This window comes from Macadamia integrifolia, chromosome 2 (assembly GCF_013358625.1).
Source record: "Macadamia integrifolia cultivar HAES 741 chromosome 2, SCU_Mint_v3, whole genome shotgun sequence".
NCBI lineage: Eukaryota > Viridiplantae > Streptophyta > Magnoliopsida > Proteales > Proteaceae > Macadamia > Macadamia integrifolia.
Window position 1 is genome coordinate 7,701,946 of NC_056558.1, and position 20,196 is coordinate 7,722,141.

At 39.6% G+C, this 20,196-nt stretch overlaps 2 protein-coding genes across 2 annotated transcripts; both read right to left on the bottom strand.

The window, feature by feature from the left end:
* Positions 1 to 11,038: 11,038 nt before the first annotated feature.
* On the bottom strand, positions 11,039 to 13,305 carry LOC122057486 (40S ribosomal protein S6-like). Its single transcript, XM_042619605.1, has 5 exons — positions 13,300 to 13,305; positions 12,729 to 12,793; positions 12,548 to 12,609; positions 11,885 to 11,914; positions 11,039 to 11,762 (listed from the first exon to the last, which is right to left on the bottom strand). Exons 1-5 carry the CDS (start codon positions 13,303 to 13,305, stop codon positions 11,203 to 11,205), a joined length of 723 nt encoding a protein of 240 aa, XP_042475539.1. The 3' UTR covers positions 11,039 to 11,202.
* A 3,579-nt stretch (positions 13,306 to 16,884) lies between these two features.
* On the bottom strand, positions 16,885 to 19,888 carry LOC122058588 (serine/threonine-protein kinase SAPK2-like). Its single transcript, XM_042621218.1, has 9 exons — positions 19,408 to 19,888; positions 19,236 to 19,310; positions 18,530 to 18,631; positions 18,270 to 18,323; positions 18,083 to 18,175; positions 17,915 to 18,007; positions 17,721 to 17,825; positions 17,536 to 17,634; positions 16,885 to 17,433 (listed from the first exon to the last, which is right to left on the bottom strand). The coding sequence occupies exons 1-9, from the start codon at positions 19,525 to 19,527 to the stop codon at positions 17,149 to 17,151; spliced, it is 1,026 nt and encodes a 341-aa protein (XP_042477152.1). The 5' UTR covers positions 19,528 to 19,888; the 3' UTR covers positions 16,885 to 17,148.
* Positions 19,889 to 20,196: the final 308 nt, after the last annotated feature.

Consider the following 20,196-nt stretch of genomic DNA (forward strand, 5'->3'; position numbering starts at 1 on the left):
GTCTTACGACAAGGTATAAAATGAGCCATCTTAGAGAAACGATCCACAACCACCATAATGGAATCATATCGTTCTCTGGTAGGGGGTAGTCCAAGAACAAAATCCATGCTAACATCAAGCCACGGTGCATGAGGAACAGGTAGTGGAGAGTATAAACCTGTGTTCTGTTTTCCCCCTTTTGCCAACTGACATACACGGCATCTCTTGATCACATGATCGACATCCTTTGCAATGCATGGCCAATAATATCGATCAGTCACCTGTGCAAGAGTCTTATCTTTCCCAAAATGTCCTCCTAATCCTCCTCCATGTAACTCTCGTATGATGTGATGATGTAGGGAAGAGTTTGGGATACAAAGCCGCGTGCCAAAGAACAAGTACCCATCATGAATAGAGTACTTTAAGTGCTGCCCACCTTGTTGTAACTCCATAAAGACAATGCTAAAATCAGAATCAGATGTATACTCACCTCGTATATGATCTATGTTAATAACATGTGCTGAAAATGTGTTAAGTGTGAGCAATTTCCAGCTAAGTGCATCAGCCACTGTATTCTCTTTTCCCGCCTTGTACTTCATAGCAAATACAAACTCCTGCAAGTAGGCTACCCATTTGGCATGTCTGTGGCTAATCGATTTCTGTGAGTGAAGGTGCTTTAAGGCCTCATGATCAGTGTACAAAATGAACTCCTTACCAATGAGGTAGTGCCTCCAATGGCGTAGCACTTGGACGACTGCATACAACTCCAGATCATAAGTCGAATAGCGCTTCTTGGCCTCATTCAATTTTTCGCTATAAAAAGCGATGGGGTGTCCTCCTTGCATTATCACTCCTCCTAGCCCAACATGTGAAGCATCTGTAGCTATCTCAAATACTTTGTCAAAATCTGGTAGGCGTAGGATGGGTGCCTCGGTCATCTTCCTCTTCACAAGAGCGAAGGCTTTGGTCGCTGCAGCTGTCCATTCAAACTTCCCTTTACTCGACTTCATACATTCAGTGATGGGTGCCATTACTGCACTGAAGTTCCGAATAAATCTCCTATAGAAGGAAGCCAACCCATGGAAGCTACGGACTTCTGTTAGAGTCTTAGGTGTGGGCCAATCAGTGATGCTCTTGATCTTCTCCGGATCAGCTTCAACCCCCTTTGATGACACTATATATCCAAGGAATACAACCTTGGGCAGCATGAAGGAACACTTCTTGAGATTAATGTATAACTTCTCAGCACGGAGTACTCTCAAGACTTGCCTCAAGTGATCCTGATGCTCTTCTTGGTTCTTACTGTATACCAGTATGTCATCAAAATAAACAACCAAAAAGCGACCAATGAAGGGACGAAGGACCTGTGTCATCACCCTCATAAAAGTACTAGGTGCATTTGTCAGACCGAATGGCATGACTTTCCACTCATATAAGCCATCCTTGGTCTTAAAGGCGGTCTTCCACTCATCCCCAGAACGGATGCGAATCTGATGATAGCCACTCCTCAGATCTAGCTTGGAAAAGACCTTTGCCCCGGACAGCATATCCAACATATCATCTAGTCGTGGTATAGGAAACCTATACTTGACTGTTATCTTGTTGATAGCACGGCTGTCCACACACATACGCCAAGAACCATCCTTCTTTGGCGTGAGTAAAGCTGGTACTGCACAAGGACTTAAGCTCTCCTCAATGAATCCCTTCTGTAGTAACCCATCCACTTGCCGTTTCAGCTCGGCGTGCTCAGTAGGACTAAGTCTGTAAGCAGGAAGGTTGGGTAAAACCGAACCAGGTACCAAGTCAATGGCATGCTGTATGTCTCTCATGGGAGGCAACTCATCTGGGAGATCATCAGGGACTAAGTCAGAAAAATCAGACAGGAGCTCTCTAATAGGTGCACTATACGTTACCTCAGGTTGGGGGGTGACTTCCCTAGTAACAAGTGCCATAACCATTCCAGTCTCATGACTTGTGCGTAAGAACTGTTTATGGGAAATAGTTAGCAACTCCTTTGTGGGCAGAGCTAATACCTTCTTCTCATTGTCAATGCCCTTCTGATTTGACTTTAATGATCTCTTCCGCCGTATTTCAGCCGGCACATTTACCGGATAGAAAGTTGTAGGAACTCCCTTCCACATGAAAGTACACAGATTCTTCTTCCCTCCAACCATGGCATCATTGTCATACATCCAGGGACGACCAAGCAATACATCTGTGAGTTTCATTGGGATCACATCACACCAAACTTTCTCTTCATATCGGTAAAGTTTCAAAGGAACTGAGCACCTCTTATTCACCTCTAAGGTATTGATACCTTATAAGGCTGAGGATGTGGGTCAGCTTTCAAGGTTGCTTTCTTCACAAAGGCTTCAGAAACAACGTTGACACAACTGCCACTATCAATGATAATCTGACAAGTATGCTCACCTGACTTCATACGGCTGTAGAATATGCAGTTACGTCGCCAATCCTCTCCTTTGGTTTCAGCCACCAATATGCGAGTAACAATATTTATTCCCTGGGTATCATCCTCATTAGTGTTTTCCATATCATAGTCATATCCACCATCATCATCATCATCTAAGGGGTAGGGATAAAGAGCTGACTCATCCTCCTCATTGGAGTCTTCAACCTCAGCTACTGCATTAACCCTCTGCTTATGCGGACAAGACTTAGCAAAATGTCCTATCTCTTGACAATGGAAACACTGTACCTTATTACTACCTGTCATGGGTGCCTTTCCTTTATGATCAGCTCGTGGAGGAAAAGTGGATTTTGGAGGTGCTGAGCTACTAGGTTTAGTGGCTGGAAAATTCTTCTTTACCTCCCCAGCTTGGAAACCAAACCTTCTAACTGGTTGTGCTAGAAGCTCCTCTGCTCGTAGGGCCTTGTCAAAACAATCCCTCACTAAGTGCACTTCAACAACTCCGATACCCCTGTTGATTTCAACTCGCAATCCCAGTCGAAACCGAGATAATAGTTGCCTTTCATTCTCCCTTATGCCTGTACGAGAATAAAGTGCGTCAAACTTGTTCATGTACTCGGCAACAGTCATAGACCCTTGACGAAGAGAGTTCAGCTGGTCTTGTATGCGAGCTCTAAAGTTGCGTGGCAAGTATTTATCTGATAACTCAAGCTTCATCTCTTCCCAACTAGTAGGTTCTCTACCACGGTCTTCCAATTCTAGCTCATAGGTCCTCCACCACTCACGAGCAGCCCCAACTAGCTTAGCACGAGCTAGTTTCATCTTCCGTTCCTCAGGTAACTCATAATAGTCAAAATAGTCGTCTAGTGCCACTACCCAATCATAGAACAATTGGGGGTCATATCTCCCATCAAACTCCTTCAGATCGAGCTTGACCTTCTGTGAATCTCCAGAATACCTCTGTTGCACGGGACGCTCAGTCTCAAAATATCCTCTTACATGCGCTTCAAAAGTAGGTTGTGCTACCGGAACCCTCTGTGGTGCTCTCAAATTAGGGTTTGCTCTCCTATTAGCCAACTGAGTAACCACATTCATTGGAGTGTCCACTTCGAGTGTTGTACGTGAACTGCCAGTAGGCTGTTGGGGTGGGGTCTCTTCATTCAACAACCTGGCATCCAATTCAGCCTTCAACTCAGCCTTCAATTCAGTCCGTAAGGTTTGCTGTTCAGCCCTCATCTCAGTCCTCATAGTCTGTAGCATCTCCATAAGAGAAGCTAGGGTAGGGGTGTTGTTCCCAGCCATGCTCTGATACCACTTAATGTAAGACTAAGTTTGAAAACTCAAACTAATCCAACTGCAGGAACTTTTAATCAGAAGAACAACCAGAACCAGCCCAATAAAATATCATAAAATTCATCGATCTCAACAATTTCAGAAATTCTGTAACTGAATAATCAGCCAAGGAATTAAGGACTTAAATCACCAATTAATAAGACTAAACAATGAAATATAGGACCAGCAACCAATCAGCAACATCCGGAACAAAACGATTCAAAATTCTGGGCAGAAACCAGAATTGGGCAGAATAGAGAGAATTTTTTTAACAATAAAATTCCAGGTCTGATTGACCCCAAATTAGGATCGAACCATCCTCTCAATAGGCCTAACACTCGACCAGAATAAGGGAGCCATCAGGTGGCTGGTTGGTCTGATCAGTGAAGGATCGGGTAGGAGAAATTTGGGAAATTCGAAACCAGAAATTTAAAGAAGATCAGATCTGTTACCTGATTTGTTTGAATAGTAACAAACCTTTGAAAAGAAGACTTTGAAAGAGAAAAGGGACACTTGAAGATGAACCTCTTGGACTTCTCGCCGCAAAGAGTCGTCGGATCGAACACCAACCCAATACCTTGATCAAACACAAGGAAGTTCTCTCGCAGAGAAAACAGCAGCAGCAGCCATGTAGTTTGTAAAAATCGTGGCTCATTAAAAGAGCCATAGCTTTATTTATAATAGTGATAGGGGTTACATGAAATAGAAACTAACTTTAGTTTCCAAAAACTGAAATAAGAAACTAAAAATTAGAAACTCAACTAGTTACTAAATCTGAAAATAGAAACTTACAAAATAGAAAGTCTTGTGACTGAAAATTAGAAACTAATTTAAGACTGAAAATTAGAAACTAAATAACCCCATCTAAAAAGGAAACTAAAGAAAAAGGAAACAAATCATTGAATCCCGTATGCAACCTTAGAACCCCTAGTTTAGACCCATAAAAGTAGCCCAATATACTCCAAACCACATGGACTGAAGGCCCAACACGTATACAACCCAACCCTAAGCTTATTTCTAATAAAACAAGCCTAGTTTGGTGAAGAATCTGCATCATCAAGAGATATGACATTTTGCTAAATCTTGTCCGCATAAGCAGAGGGTTAATGCAGTAGCTGAGGTTGAAGACTCCAATGAGGAGGATGAGTCAGCTCTTTATCCCTACCCATTAGATGATGATGATGATGGTGGATATGACTATGATATGGAAAACACTAATGAGGATGATACCCAGGGAATAAATATTGTTACTCGTATATTGGTGGCTGAAACCAAAGGAGAGGATTGGCGACGTAACTGCATATTCTACAGCCGTATGAAGTCAGGTGAGCATACTTGTCAGATTATCATTGATAGTGGCAGTTGTGTCAACGTTGTTTCTGAAGCCTTTGTGAAGAAAGCAACCTTGAAAGTTGACCCACATCCTCAACCTTATAAGGTATCCTTGCTGAATGGTAATACCTTAGAGGTGAATAAGAGGTGCTCAGTTCCTTTGAAACTTTGCCGATATGAAGAGAAAGTTTGGTGTGATGTGATCCCAATAAAACTCACAGATGTATTGCTTGGTTGTCCCTGGATGTATGACAATGATGCCATGGTTGGAGGGAAGAAGAATCTGTGTACTTTCATGTGGAAGGGTGTTCCTACAACTTTCTATCCGGTAAATGTGCCGGCTGAAATACGGCGGAAGAGATCATTAAGGTCAAATCAGAAGGGCATTGACAATGAGAAGAAGGTATTAGCTCTGCCCACAAAGGAGTTGCTAACTATTTCCCATAAACAGTTCTTACGCACAAGTCATGAGACTGGAATGGTTATGGCACTTGTTACTAGGGAAGTCACCCCCCAACCTGAGGTAACGTATAGTGCACCTATCAGAGAGCTCTTGTCTGATTTTTCTGACTTAGTCCCTGATGATCTCCCAGATGAGTTGCCTCCCATGAGAGACATACAACATGCAATTGACTTGGTACTTGGTTCGGTTTTACCCAACCTTCTTGCTTACAGACTTAGTCCTACTGAGCATGCCGAGCTGAAACGGCAAGTGGATGGGTTACTACAGAAGGGCTTCATTGAGGAGAGCTTAAGTCCTTATGCCGTACCAGCTTTACTCATGCCAAAGAAGGATGGTTCTTAGCGTATGTGTGTGGACAACCGTGCTATCAACAAGATAACAGGCAAGTATAGGTTTCCTATACCATGACTAGATGATATGTTGGATATGCTGTCCGGGGCAAAGGTCTTTTCCAAGTTAGATATGAGGAGTGGCTATCATCAGATTCGCATCCGTTCTGGGGATGAGTGGAAGACCGCCTTTAAGACCAAGGATGGCTTATATGAGTGGAAACTCATGATGTTCGGTCTGAAAAATGCACCTAGTACTTTTATGAGGGTGATGACACAGGTCCTTCTTCCCTTCATTGGTCGTTTTTTGGTTGTTTATTTTGATGACATTCTGGTATACAGTAAGAACCAAGAAGAGCATAAGGATCACTTGAGGCAAGTCTTGAGAGTACTCCGTGCTGAGAAGTTATACATTAATCTCAAGAAGTGTTCCTTCATGTTGTCCAAAGTTGTATTCCTTGGATTTATAGTGTCATCAAAGGGGGTTGAAGCTGATCCGGAGAAGATCAAGAGCATCACCGATTGGCCCACACCTAAGACTCTAACAGAAGTCCGTAGCTTCCATGAGTTGGCTTCCTTCTATAGGAGATTTATTCGGAACTTCAGTGCAGTAATGGCACCCATCACTGAATGTATGAAGTCGAGTAAAGGGAAGTTTGAATGGACAGCTGCAGCGACCAAAGCCTTCGCTCTTGTGAAGAGGAAGATGATTGAGGCACCCATCCTACGCCTACCAGATTTTGACAAAGTATTTGAGGTAGCTACAGATGCTTCACATGTTGGGCTAGGAGGAGTGATAATGCAAGGAGGACACCCCATCGCTTTTTATATCGAAAAATTGAATGAGGCCAAGAAGCGCTATTCGACTTATGATCTGGAGTTGTATGTAGTCGTCCAAGTGCTACGCCATTGGAGGCACTACCTCATTGGTAAGGAGTTCATTTTGTACACTGATCATGAGGCCTTGAAGCACCTTCACTCACAGAAATCGATTAGCCACAGACGTGCCAAATGGGTAGCCTACTTGCAGGAGTTTGTATTTGCTATGAAGTACAAGGCGAGAAAAGAGAATACAGTGGCTGATGCACTTAACCGGAAGGTGCTCACACTTAACACATTTTCAGCACATGTTATTAACATAGATCAGATACGAGGTGAGTATACATCCGATTCTAATTTCAGCACTGTCTTTATGGAGTTACAACAAGGTGGGCAGCACCTAAAGTACTTTATTCATGATGGGTACTTGTTCTTTGGCACGCGGCTTTGTATCCCAAACTCTTCCCTACGTCATCACATCATACGAGAGTTACATGGAGGAGGATTAGGAGGACATTTTGGGAAAGATAAGACTCTTGCACAGGTGACTGATCGATATTATTGGCCATGCATTGCAAAGGACGTCGATCATGTGATCAAGAGATGCCGTGTATGTCAGTTGGCAAAAGGGGGAAAACATAACACAGGTTTATACTCTCCACTACCTGTTCCTCATGCACCGTGGCTTGATGTTAGCATGGATTTTGTTCTTGGACTACCCCCTACTAGAGAACGATATGATTCCATTATGGTGGTTGTGGATCGTTTATCTAAGATGGCTCATTTTATACCTTGTCGTAAGACTTTTGATGCTTATCAGGTTACAAAGCTCTTCTTCAAGGAAGTAGTACGACTACATGGACTGCCAACTAGTATTGTATCCGACCGTGACGTTAGGTTTATGAGTTATTTTTGGAAGACATTGTGGGTGAAGACAAATACAAAGCTGAACTTTTCAACTGCATTTCATCCACAGATGGACAAACAGAGGTGGTGAACCGTAGCGTGGGAAACTTGTTGAGGTGTTTGGTTCGAGAGTATGAGAAGACATGGCCTTCCTATTCTTGACATTACAGAATTTGCCTACAACAGCTCAGTGAATAGGACAACAGGTCGTACTCCTTTTGAGATCTTGCTTGGAGTCCAACCTAAGCGGCCTATTGACCTTATGTCACTCCCACCCCAGGCTCGAGTTAGTATTGAAGCTAATGAGTTCTTACGTCATATCACTGAGGTGCATGCCAACGTCCGACGGCGTATTGCCTTGAACAATGAGGTGTATAAGGCTTCTGCTGATCGTCATCGGCGTTCTGTGGAGTTCAAACCGGGGACATGGTGATGATTCGAGTAAATCCTGAACGGTTTCAGACAGGTGTCAATACCAAGCTACATCCACGAAAGATGGGTCCCTACAAGGTGCTGAAACGTATAGGACCTAATGCTTATGTGCTTAAGTTGCCTGATGACATGACCATAAGTAACGTGTTTAATGTGGCTGATCTTCACCTTTATGTTGGGCATCATTCAGATGATGGAGACTCGGAGCAAATGATGAGGTTCCCTCAACTGAAGCCACCCACTTCTGAAGTTATTGAAGACGTCTTGGATGATAATTACAAGACCTCCCGCCGTGGCACTAGTTATCACACTTTTCTTGTCAAGTGGAAAGGTCGTCCCCGTAGTGACTGTACTTGGATTCATGCTGCTGATTTCAAGAGGCTTGATCCCGACTTGTATGAGCGCTACATGTCCCTTATCCATTCGTTGGAGTCGAATGTTTCCCAGCCGGGGAGAGTTGATGCAGATTCTTCACCAAACTAGGCTTGTTTTATTAGGAATAAGCTTAGGGTTGGGTTGTATACGTGTTGGGCCTTCAGTCCATGTGGTTTGGAGTATATTGGGCTACTTTTATGGGTCTAAACTAGGGGTTCTAAGGTTGCATATGGGATTCAGTGATTTGCTTCCTTTTCTTTAAGTTTCCTTTTTAGATGGGGTTATTTAGTTTCTAATTTCAGTACCTAAATTAGTTTCTAATTTCAAGTCATTGTTAGTTTCTAATTTCTGTCTAGACTAGTTTCTATTTTCATTAGATTCTAATTTCCAGTTTTTAGTAACTTCTTGTAATCAATTTTTAATAACTCTGATTTAGTAACTCTGAGTTACTATTATTTATAAACCCTCCCCATCATTATTATAAATAAAGGAGAGCTCTCATCATAGAGAGACAATTTTGATTTTGAAAAAAAAAAGAACTTGCTGCTGGTCGCTACCATGCATCTACTGAATTTTCTATGTGTGTGATCACAGAACAAGGGGTTGGTGTTTGATCCGGTCGACTCCTTGCGACGTGAAGTTCAAGAGGGTTTCTTCAAGTGTTCTTTTTCTTCTTCAAGGTATTATGAGGCCCTATTACTGCCCTGCTGTCATAGGTATTTATTTCAACCTTTTACTCAGTTCTGTCCAGCGATAAAGTGCTCTGCGAAGAAATCTCATATTCTGTCCAGGTCTATTTCTCCATTAGTTTGGTCTGAAATTTTGATAGGAGATTCCCCTCACCTAGGAAGAAACTTGATCCACATATGAGCCTTTTCTCATCAGTGGTTTGTGAGATATACGAACTCACCATATTTTTGTCCTGTAGTGGATTTCTGAACAGAGGATAGAACCGATAGGGTCCTTTCTGTCCCCCTATCTTTCTGTGATTGGCATTCTGGTTGGGCTATGTTTGGGACTCATTATTGTGTCTGAATTAGTCCTAGTTGCTGGTCTATTTTCTGATTTGATAAAGGATCAGTTTTGGAGATCGATTTGACTGCTGAGAAATCCTTCTTCATTATTTCTGGTTTGTGGAATTATTGTCTTATATAGGCTGTAATCTGGTTGTTCTCTAATCTAAAAGTTCTTGCAGTTTTGGGACTGGTTTGGTTGTCAAATCCATCCCTACATTATACCGGCCCCAAACCCCCGCCATGGACCCACTAGCTCAACGAGGCTCTAATAATAAAGATAACACACATGGTGGTCCAATTCCTTTAGACCTCAAGGCCTTTGGCAAGCGACAGAATACAAGACATCAACCTTGATTGTTCACATTGGCTCTAATGGCTTAAATTTATTTTGTGGTTTTTCATAAAAACATTTCACCTTCATTAAATTAGACAATGGAATTTGACATGTTACTAATTTAGACCATGTTCTCTTTATCCAACAATAAAAAATAGACGTGTCATTTGTCCTCATGATAGAATAGCTTTCTTGTTTAATTTGATTTTAAAAAAATTAAAAAAATAAAATAAATAAAAATAAATTTGTGATAATAATCTCTCAACTTTTCTTAATACTGATTTTACCTGAAGATTTCTCATTTTATGATTTTTCACAAAAAAGGAGGAGAAAAACCAAATAATCAAGATCTCCAATTCTCCACAAATATACAAAACTATGCTTTTCTAGTCATATGGTGAACTTTGTAGATGACAATAGTTGTTGGGGTTAATGTGTTGGAGAAACCCATACTCATACACAGCATAAAAAGTGGTAAGAAGGGAAAGGAAATCAAATTTAAAACGCAAATAAAAACTTTTGTAATCATGATTGTATCTGATAATCATTTTTTTTTTATGGACTCTTTAATGTTACATATTAAAACCAATGAATTTTGATTAAAAATTATAATAAAGTTTAGCGAAATTTACATCCACCTCCCCTCGTGTTTGTCTTCATTACATCCTCACCCCCTCACCCCCTCACCCCCTCCAGTTTCATTTATTACATTTAAACTCATCAAACCTAACACTAGTGTTAGTTTTGAAAATGAAAAGACTATTTTACCCTTTATTCTATCTTGACCTCTAAAGACCATTTGACCCTTGTTCGATTGAGATGATCCCAAAATTGGTCTAGGAATAGCATCTGCAGTTTGGTAACATATTCTCTTTGTCACACACTGCTCTCTTGTCCATATTTCAAAAAAAAATGCTTGCAAGCTACATCTTTAAGGACCTGGTCCTCAAACTACATTGTCTACCCATCAAGCCAAGGCCTGGTTTTGATGAATTGGTTTGGCATTGCATCTTCTCCAAGGTATTATGCTACCATCATCAATGATGGAAGCTTTAACATTTCATTTAACCATTTGAGATCTTGTGCTGTTCTTGTTATACCAGGTACTTCACAAATCTTTTACATAGAACAAGAGGCTTCAGCTATAAGGAGCATAGACCATGTTTGCTATTTCTTCTGAAATAGTGTGAGAACAAGATCAGGGCCCAAAAGAAGAAAGCTAATCCCATAATTTTAACCATGAAGAAGGATTTGGGAATAAAAATTTTTAAAAATGAATCTCATAGACAACAATTATTGCAAAAATAAATCTACTATTCAGAAAAGGTTCTAGATTCGAAACAAAACTAAGCTCAAGTCGAAGAATCCAAAATGATTCTTTTTTAGTTCCAACACACCAGAACCAAAAAAATTCACAATACCTGAAAAAATAGCAGTCAAAATTTGGAGAGCATTATCTAAGCCACAATTGAAGGCTTAGAAGCAGCCGAAAGCCGGGATCTCTTCTTTGCCAAACTTTCACTACGGCGTTCTCGCTGCTCCTTCAATCTGGATGCAAGAAGCTTCTGGTACTCGGCTGCCTCTGACTTGGCCTTTGAAATCCTCCTCTTCTTCTCTGCAATTCTTGCACGCTTCCTCTGCAGAGTCAATGGAGTCACTAATCTCTGTATCTTGGGAGCTTTACTGACCTTCTTTCCAGCTTTTGTTGTGAATGTTCGGCGATATGTGTTGACATACTTCCGCACATCATCCTCCTTGGAAAGGTTGAAGAGTTTCCGGATCTTGGATGCCCTCTTTGGACCTCTCATTCTGGGTTTCTCAGTGTCAGTCAATCCAGGAAGATCATTCTCATCCTTTTTCACAATAACCAAATTGAGAACTGAAAGATCTTGGCTGACAATGCACCCACGGACAGACTTCCTCCGTCGCTCCCCAGTACGCCTTCCATACCCTCGGAAGCATGGTGTCCCTGTCAGAAAATTTTCAAAAACATCATATAAGTACACTTTGGCACAGGCTACAACAAAAACAAATAAAGCTATAAAGCAGATAAACATATAATCCCCGCAACACAGAGATTCGACGAACGTCACGTGTGCTCGGGCAAAGAAGAAGATGTATCACGAAGAAAGATTACACCAATCAACAACGAGAAAACTGGCCCTGAAACTCTTAACTCCAAATACCCCAAAATGGGTCATGATCATTCGAGACAAACTTAAAAACAACCAACTAGTGTGTCCGCTAACTATAGTATTCCACAGACAAAAGTAATCCCACTCCACCCGGGTTGAAATCGTCTGCAATTCCGATCTCGTACAATTCCGTGCAATACCACCTTCAAGTGGTGACACGTGTATTGATATCAATACAATGGTCCAGATCTGATACAACTAATAAAACATTAATTGGTTTGTGTGTACACAGAAATTCAAGGGTTATGTTTTCAAAATCATGGGAGGATGTGACAAGCAAGGATTCCCAATGAAGCAGGGAGTTCTTACTCCTGGCCGTGTCCGTCTCCTGCTTCACAGAGGTGGGTGGGTGGAGTGGAAAAAAAATCGTCTGCAATTCCGATCTCGTACAATTCCGTGCAATACCATCTTCAGGGGGTGACACGTGTATTGATACCAATGCAATGGTCCAGATTTGATTTAAATGCCTCTTCACTTATTTAATGTTTTATTAGTTGTATCAGATCTAGACCATTGTATTGATATCAATACATGTGTCACCACTTGAAGGTGGTATTGCACGAAATTGTACGAGATCGGAATTACAGACGATTTCAACCCGAAAAACATATCTCGCCCAAGGCATCTCCAAGGACCTCCTGTGAGATCCTCTTGTCGAAAAATGCCCGCCTGTATGATAAGATTAAAAAGATGAGGAAAATGAATTTAACAACCCACCCACCCCCAAAATAATCAACATCTAAAAGGAGTCAATCAGAAAATTTAAAAGGAGAGAATGAAAGACTCACAATTTCTGGTCATCGTTAATTTCGAGCTTTTTCTGGCAACCAGTAGTGGGATTTGCAATATTAAACTGTCAAGATAGGAAGAAATCAGATTAAACCCGGAGAAATAGCGCTACAAAAAGAGAACACAATACTCTAAAGATCAAAATGATAGAAGTTTGTTTGGTTCGGTAAATCAAATGGTGTATGTATCGGATATGAATGTCAATCTTTTGATAGACATTCTTCTGAATTATGTTTCTTTCTGAAAAATCGTTTGGTTGCCTTGAGGCTAGTACATGTTTCTCGCGGGTTGAGATATTGGCTTCCGTAGAGAACTTCTTTCTGCTTTCTCCTTTTATACTAGGTGGTAAAAAGGTTGATCAAATCTGAGTTTAAGTGTTGAGGTAAACTCAATTAAACTCAGATTTAGAACACATTCTTTTTAATATGATCATTCATGGGAAGTAGGGTGCTCACTTATGAGGGTCATCCTAGTATAACCAAACAATTCCAAAAATTAAGAATTATCATTCTAAAGAATGTCATCCCAAAGATTTACCGAACCAAATACCCCCAGGGTTTCAGATCAAACCTTCATCTTTGACGGAGTCTCGCTTCCGCTCTATGCAACAGAAGAGGCGAGAAGATGATATCATAAACGGCTGAGGGTCTACAGTATAGAAAGTGTAGCGTGTAGTTATTTATAACTAGCAGTCTAAACAGTTCGATAAGCATCTGATAGGTCGGTCCAAATACATCAATGGCCGTTATTTATAGAGGTGTAGGTCTCATTGGGGTAATTGGAGGTGGGCCGAGATCGCCCTTGGATCTTGTGAGATAAACGAATTATAGGCCCAATAAGTAACGACTCAGCGCACTTATTAAATGTGCCGGGCTTTAGCCGGAACTGAATGCAAGGGCCCAGACCGACCCACTAATAGCCCAACTCAGTCTTACATGTTTACAGTTCGTTTAGACCCCCCTTAGAGCCCATTTAATAAATATGACATATTTATAGCCCATGTAAAAATAAATGTATCATTAACCCGTTTAAAGCATGTTTAACCCCATTAACGACCGATGCCCAACCGACGAATATAGATGGGACCTTGCCTAGCCTATGAAGACTGATTACTTAACATGTCAGTCACAATGCGAGGTCCTAAAGTGAGAAAGACCAATTGAGCTCAACTAAAACTAACTTGGCCCAACCGACCACCTCTAGTTATCTATCTCGAGCCCATCTCAAAATTTGGGTTAATAGAGGCAATACAAAACAATATCTGTTGAATCATCCTTCAAAATGGTTTCACCCGTAGTATATTGTCAAATAATCTCACAGAGTTCTTGGAAATAAGACAAGAGATAATAAATAAATAAATAAATATTTATAATTAATCTAGTTGATGATCCAGTTATTATTCGACTGAGGATAACCAAATGAATCAAAATAATCAATATTTCTTAATCTTATAAAGATACAAATCGAACTTTGAATAACAAGTTAAAGTTCAAAATCTCTATAGGAATTGCATGCTTTTATCAACTATACTACAAAAACTTCCATGATAAAGATGTTTGGAGTTTCAACTTCAATTTCAACTTCAATAATGCAAGGAGATTATTTAGATATCTTAATCAAATTCTGAACTAGTAGCCAAAGCTAAACCATGTCTTGTTAGTAGTATCATATATTGTTGAATGGAATAAGAAAAAATAAATCAAAAATTTTCCCCCGAAAGCTATTCTTCTCCTGAGATGATGTTGGACGTCAGACTCAACAACCCAGAGGCATCCCTAAAGCAAAAACCATAAGTCTGAATTAGCTCCCCGTATCTAGAGTGTAATAACTCTTCACATACAGTTTCATGATGACATTTGTCTTCTTTTCTTTCTGCACAAATGCTTCTCTAAATATTCTTAATAACAACATAAAAGGGCATTTATGAAATAAAAAAATGTCGTCACAAAATCATATGTGAAACCTCCACGTATGAGAAGCTGATCCAAGCTCAATTAAACCTTCTGTAAAAAAATGAAAAAAAATAATAATAATAATAAATAAATAAATAATAAGTCGCGTTTTAAGCTCTACGCTTTCCATTCTTATCAATATTATCATTATCCAAAGTTTACTTAACACAATGGCTTCAAATGTCAATATTTATGATTTTTAGTTCTTAGCCAATATTGACTCCATTAGGTGCCTTGTGGCATCCTCTTCTATGGGTTAGGTTGTAGTTTTGTACACGCACACATAATGAGTGGATGAAGTATCTTAAATTAGGTAATATTTAAGTTATCCATATGATGCATGCAATGTAATTGCATATATGATAAGACAAGATTTCTAGTCTCATTGTCTGTATAGAATAAGTGCCAAATAAGTCCCTTTTGAGCCATTTTGCCGTGTGGGAATCAAGTTAGGTAGCTTGTCTACCTTGAGCGGAGGAGAACTGTAGAAGGCGAAACTCAATTAAGGTTGATGTCAAAGGGTCCTATTACAAAAATGTCCTCATGAATAGTTCTCAAACAGTTTGAATAGTTTTCAGACCGATTTTTCAAATACGGATTCCCCTAAATGGATACAAACATGAATTAAGATACAGTTTTTCAGTCATCTATTTACATCCTTACTAAGAACCTCATTGATTAAAATTTTGAAAACTAGGTTCGAAATTGTGTTCATTGATTAAAATTTGGAGCCAATTGATTTTTGTATTCAAATCGAACCGCACACCTCACATTCTCTCTCCTTATTAAACCCCACCTCCACTGATGATGTGTGCATAGTTTCCTTCATTGGTGGGAAACTGCATTCTCACGCCTTAGCAATCCCTATCCCTCTCCCTTAAAATTAACTATAATTATTATTTTTATGATGAAATTACACTAAATTTGTTGCCTAGTATAAGAGACATCATCAATTATTTTAAATTGAAAGTCTTCACACGTTCCCATAATGTATTGGCTCCAATCTTTGATGTAGACATGTATATGTTGTGCCAAGTGTTGAATTTTGAGTTGATTAAATCATGGCATGTTGTGTTGCAAGATCATATGGCCAAGTGTAAACTCCTAGTTGGTGTTTTCTTATGCCTTTTTGGCTCTTGGTGAATCTTAAACCCTATGTGCTGATAACACTACAATTAATTGCAATTTTTTTTTTTTTTTTTTTAATGTATCGGAATTGATCCAAAACCTCAAGGCATTAAGTAGAAAGAGCTCCTCAGATATTTAAAGGTAACATGACATAAACAATCCAATTTAGAATTGGAACTCTATTAACTCCCAATTATACGTAGGCATAATGAGACATTGTTGTGCATGTGGAAAGATAATATGAGAAAAAGAGCAAAGGAACTATTGGTTTGGATCATGCGGGAGAATCTAACCAAAATCTCAAGTCAATAGGTGGAAACAACTCCTCTAGCATATGAAGGCACCAAGAACTTAAACAAACCGATGTAAAACTATAATTCTATAGTTCCAAAAATTTATGTTATTTGATTTATGATTGTAAGCATTGTCATGGCAATTGGCAAGACATTTGGAGCTTATGCTTTGTCTAGTGAATATTAAATAGATCGAACCTCAATGATAACAAAATAATAATAAAACGTAAAATTTTTGGAAAAAAAAAATAATATCTATTTAGATACATATGTGAATTACATAAGACTATAAGCCAATGAGTGGAATTTGACCAAACTATCTTAAATGTCATTGATAATGTTCTAACCCAGAGTTGGCAACACAGCTCTTATACCAAACTTTTTATAATATTTGATTCTTCTCTCTACATCTTCCTCTTTGTCCTCTAGCATCTTAATCCCTCTTTTTTTTTTTTTGCTAACAACGGTTATCCAAGCTTTTGGCCTGACTAATCCCGTGGGCCTATATTGACCCCACGACCACATTAGACCGGGATCATTCCGGAGTTGAATGAGAACCATCCAACTTTCACTGAAAGTATTGAAGAGCAGTAAACACCCCTGTGTGAGTGGCCCCAAGGTGGTAAGAGGAGTCGAACTCAGAACCACACGCTTTCTGAGGCGAAGGTCCCTTGCCAACTCAGCTATCCCCTTGGGGTTACATCTTCATCCCCCTGAGGACACCAGAGGTTGTTTATTGTTTGCTTAATTGTCAGGTCTGAAAGAAGAGAACTACTTAAGTATGATCTCTCACATTGTCATGTTACTTCCCATATGATATTATTGTTTGCCAAACACAACTACAACATCAAGCAAAATTATGAATACAACAGTACAGAAGGCAAAACCCATATAGGTTCCTTAATCAGAAACAACAAAACCATATCTACTCTTTGCATAGAATGATCTACACCTCTTTTCAGCTTATTTTTAATTCACAGGAGTGTGGAAAGAATAGATCATTCTCAAGGGATCAACAAACAGATCAGTTGGCATGTAACACATCCTCATAATGCACAGACAAAATCACCATTTGCTTCAACATCATCTATGTCTGTATCTGCATCAATGTCATCAAGATCCATACTCCCTCCAAATAAATGGCCACCAATTTTGAATCCCTGATCAGCAGGTTTCCTTGCTTCTTGTATTATTGACAGTACCTCTTCAATGCTTTGGGATGTATCCTTTATATCAGTATTCAGAAAGCTTCCTTCTTCTCCTTCCATGAGTTCTGTTGGCAAATTCTTCAAGAACCATGGATGGTTTTCAATTTCTGGAATGGTTATCCTCTTAAAAAGGAAAAAACAATGGAGGCCAATCAGGAAAATCCTAGAAACATCACTAGAAAGATTGCAACAGTGATGACAGATACTTTGGCATAAAAAAATTACCTTTTCAGGGTTAGAAACAAATATCCGCGAAAGGAGATGCTTACATTCTGTGGATACTCGAACATAATCTGGAATTGAGTAGCGGGCACTAAGTATCCGCTACCATAAGCCATACACATCTGCAATTAGAACTCATGGCAGAGCTAAAAAACTACCAGAAAACATAAAATTTGTGGATTACTCACCCCAATTGTCTTTCGGAAGTTCCTTGGATCATCAGGATCTTCGAAGGGGTAAGCTCCAACCAACATTACATATAAAGTGACTCCACAAGACCAAACATCTGCTATCTATATAGTTCCCAACAATTACATATTGAGGATTGAAGGGTCCAAATCAAGTTACAGAAGTGAACTAAAAAGAATGTAAATAATATCACCTTTCCATCATATTCCTTTCTAGCTAGTACCTCTGGTGCAATATAGGCTGGTGTTCCAACGGTAGATTTTGGTTGAGAATGCAAGACAGATGACTGCAAAATAAGGCAAAACAGTAAGTGACCGAAGCAATGAAAATGAATTCAGTTCTATAAAACAGTAATAATAACCTTGGAATACCCAAAGTCACAGATTTTTAGACGCGGCGCAGTGCTCCCATCTAAGAGTGTGTTTTCCAACTTAAGATCTCTGTGGCAGATTTGCTGCATCAAATGATCGAATTAAAACAATCCAACCCAAGAAATGACATCTTTTAGGGATCATATTATATGTTTCAACATGATTAGTAGAAAGTACCATAGAGTGGCAGGAACTGACTCCTGATATCAATTGTTGAAAGAAGAACCTTGCCTGATTCAAACAAAAAGAGATAGCAAAAGAAAGTTACTGACACACTAAATTGGCAGATATCAATGGAGAATTGGGGTATTTTTCAGCTTCCAACAGGAATCAGGTATCTTGTACTAATTAGAAATTGGTATAATCCAATGGACTACACATTTCTAAATAATATAAGATTCTCACATTGATTCGTACCCTTCCCCCATTTATTTTACCTCGTCCTCACTGAATCTACCAGCATTGCAGATCCTTTCAAAGAGTTCCCCACCAGAAGCATATTCCATGACTATGGCTAGATGAGTGGGAGTAAGCACAACCTGCAAGGATTGGTGCATCTATTCATGAGTAAAAATAGGGCACTCATAAACATGATTAAGCAAAGAAGAGTAGATGAACAGAAACAAAACAATCAGATTTGGAACAGTATTATCTTCAAACAGATGAACCACAATAAAACAATCAGAATAGGAACAGTGCATCTTCAAAGAGCTAACTGATTTGGAATCAACATAGAAAAGTTGTCATTGAAAACAGAAATTCCTTTTCCTTATCAACAGCTAAGGCCTTCTTGAAGGCAAGATGAAGGAAATATCTATCTAAAAGATGTGAGAAAAGTTCATTGCAGACTGGAAGAGGGGAATAGGAAGAAGAAATAGAGGATGAAATGGAAGCAAGTACAGGAATGAATTCTCTGTTCCTCCCATGGGGGTCTAGTCTCAATCAAACAAATACAAACCCATGAGTTACAAAACATAAGTTTTGCCCAGAAACAGAGGATGTAATGGACGCAAGTACAGAAATGAATTCTCTGCTCCTCCCATAGGAGTTTTAGTCTCAATCAAACAAATACAAACCCATGAGTAACAAAACATAAGCTATGCCCAAGTACACAAACAAAAGAAGTAAATCAAAAACACCTACCTCCTTGAATCTAACTATATTGGGGTGCTTCAAGGATCTATGGTTCATGATCTCCCTTTGCACATTTTCATCAACCTATGCCACAGAAAGTAGCCTGTGAATTAGTAGGGAAAAAAAAAAAAGAGACACAGAACCCATAACCCAATGGACAAAGAGAGATTAAGAAACAGACTCTCTGTCCTCTCTCAATATACTTCACAGCATATAGTTCCTTAGTCCACTTATCCACAACAAGCTTAGCAACCCCAAAGTTCCCAGACCCAATATCTTTCAATATCTCATAGCGCTCCATAATTTCAAAACAGAAAACATGAAACAACAAAGACAGCTGTTATGGGACAAAAATGAATTCGCAGAAGGAAAGAAGGAAAGTTGAAGACCCAATTCGATTCTGGGCTTTGGCAGAATTGTTGAATGAAGTCAAATAGTAAATCATTTCAAACAAGCAATGAATCAAGAGAGTTCCATAGTAGTAAAATACTAAAATTTGAAGGAAGAGAGTGGGAAGAAAGATGACAGATGGCAGATGAGAGGTGGCCTAGAATTCTGAGCTTTCCACTGGTGGGAGTTTTTATTTTTATGATAAGATCTTAGCTCACAAGGCGCACAAACCAAGTTGCATGGGAGGGGGCCATTATTGGTCCATGAGAAAGCTACAGAAACTTCTTCTATTGAGGGGTGAAGCAGAGGATGTATGAGGCCAAAGAACCAGACTACGTGGACGGTCCGTGCGGGCATGGTCGGCTCTGGGAAAGCGAGGCTCTCTGCTCTGCTTTTCCTGTTCTTTTGTTGTTTCCCGGCCCTTGACGTGTGGTGAGTCGTGACACTACACCACATCACTACCACTTGTCATGAGAAGTACAGGCCATGTTTTAGTTTATAGAATCATCATTCACTTTTACAGTTTCCTTTCTTTTCTTTTTCTTTTTATGGTACAACACTTTTACAGATTCAGTGGAAT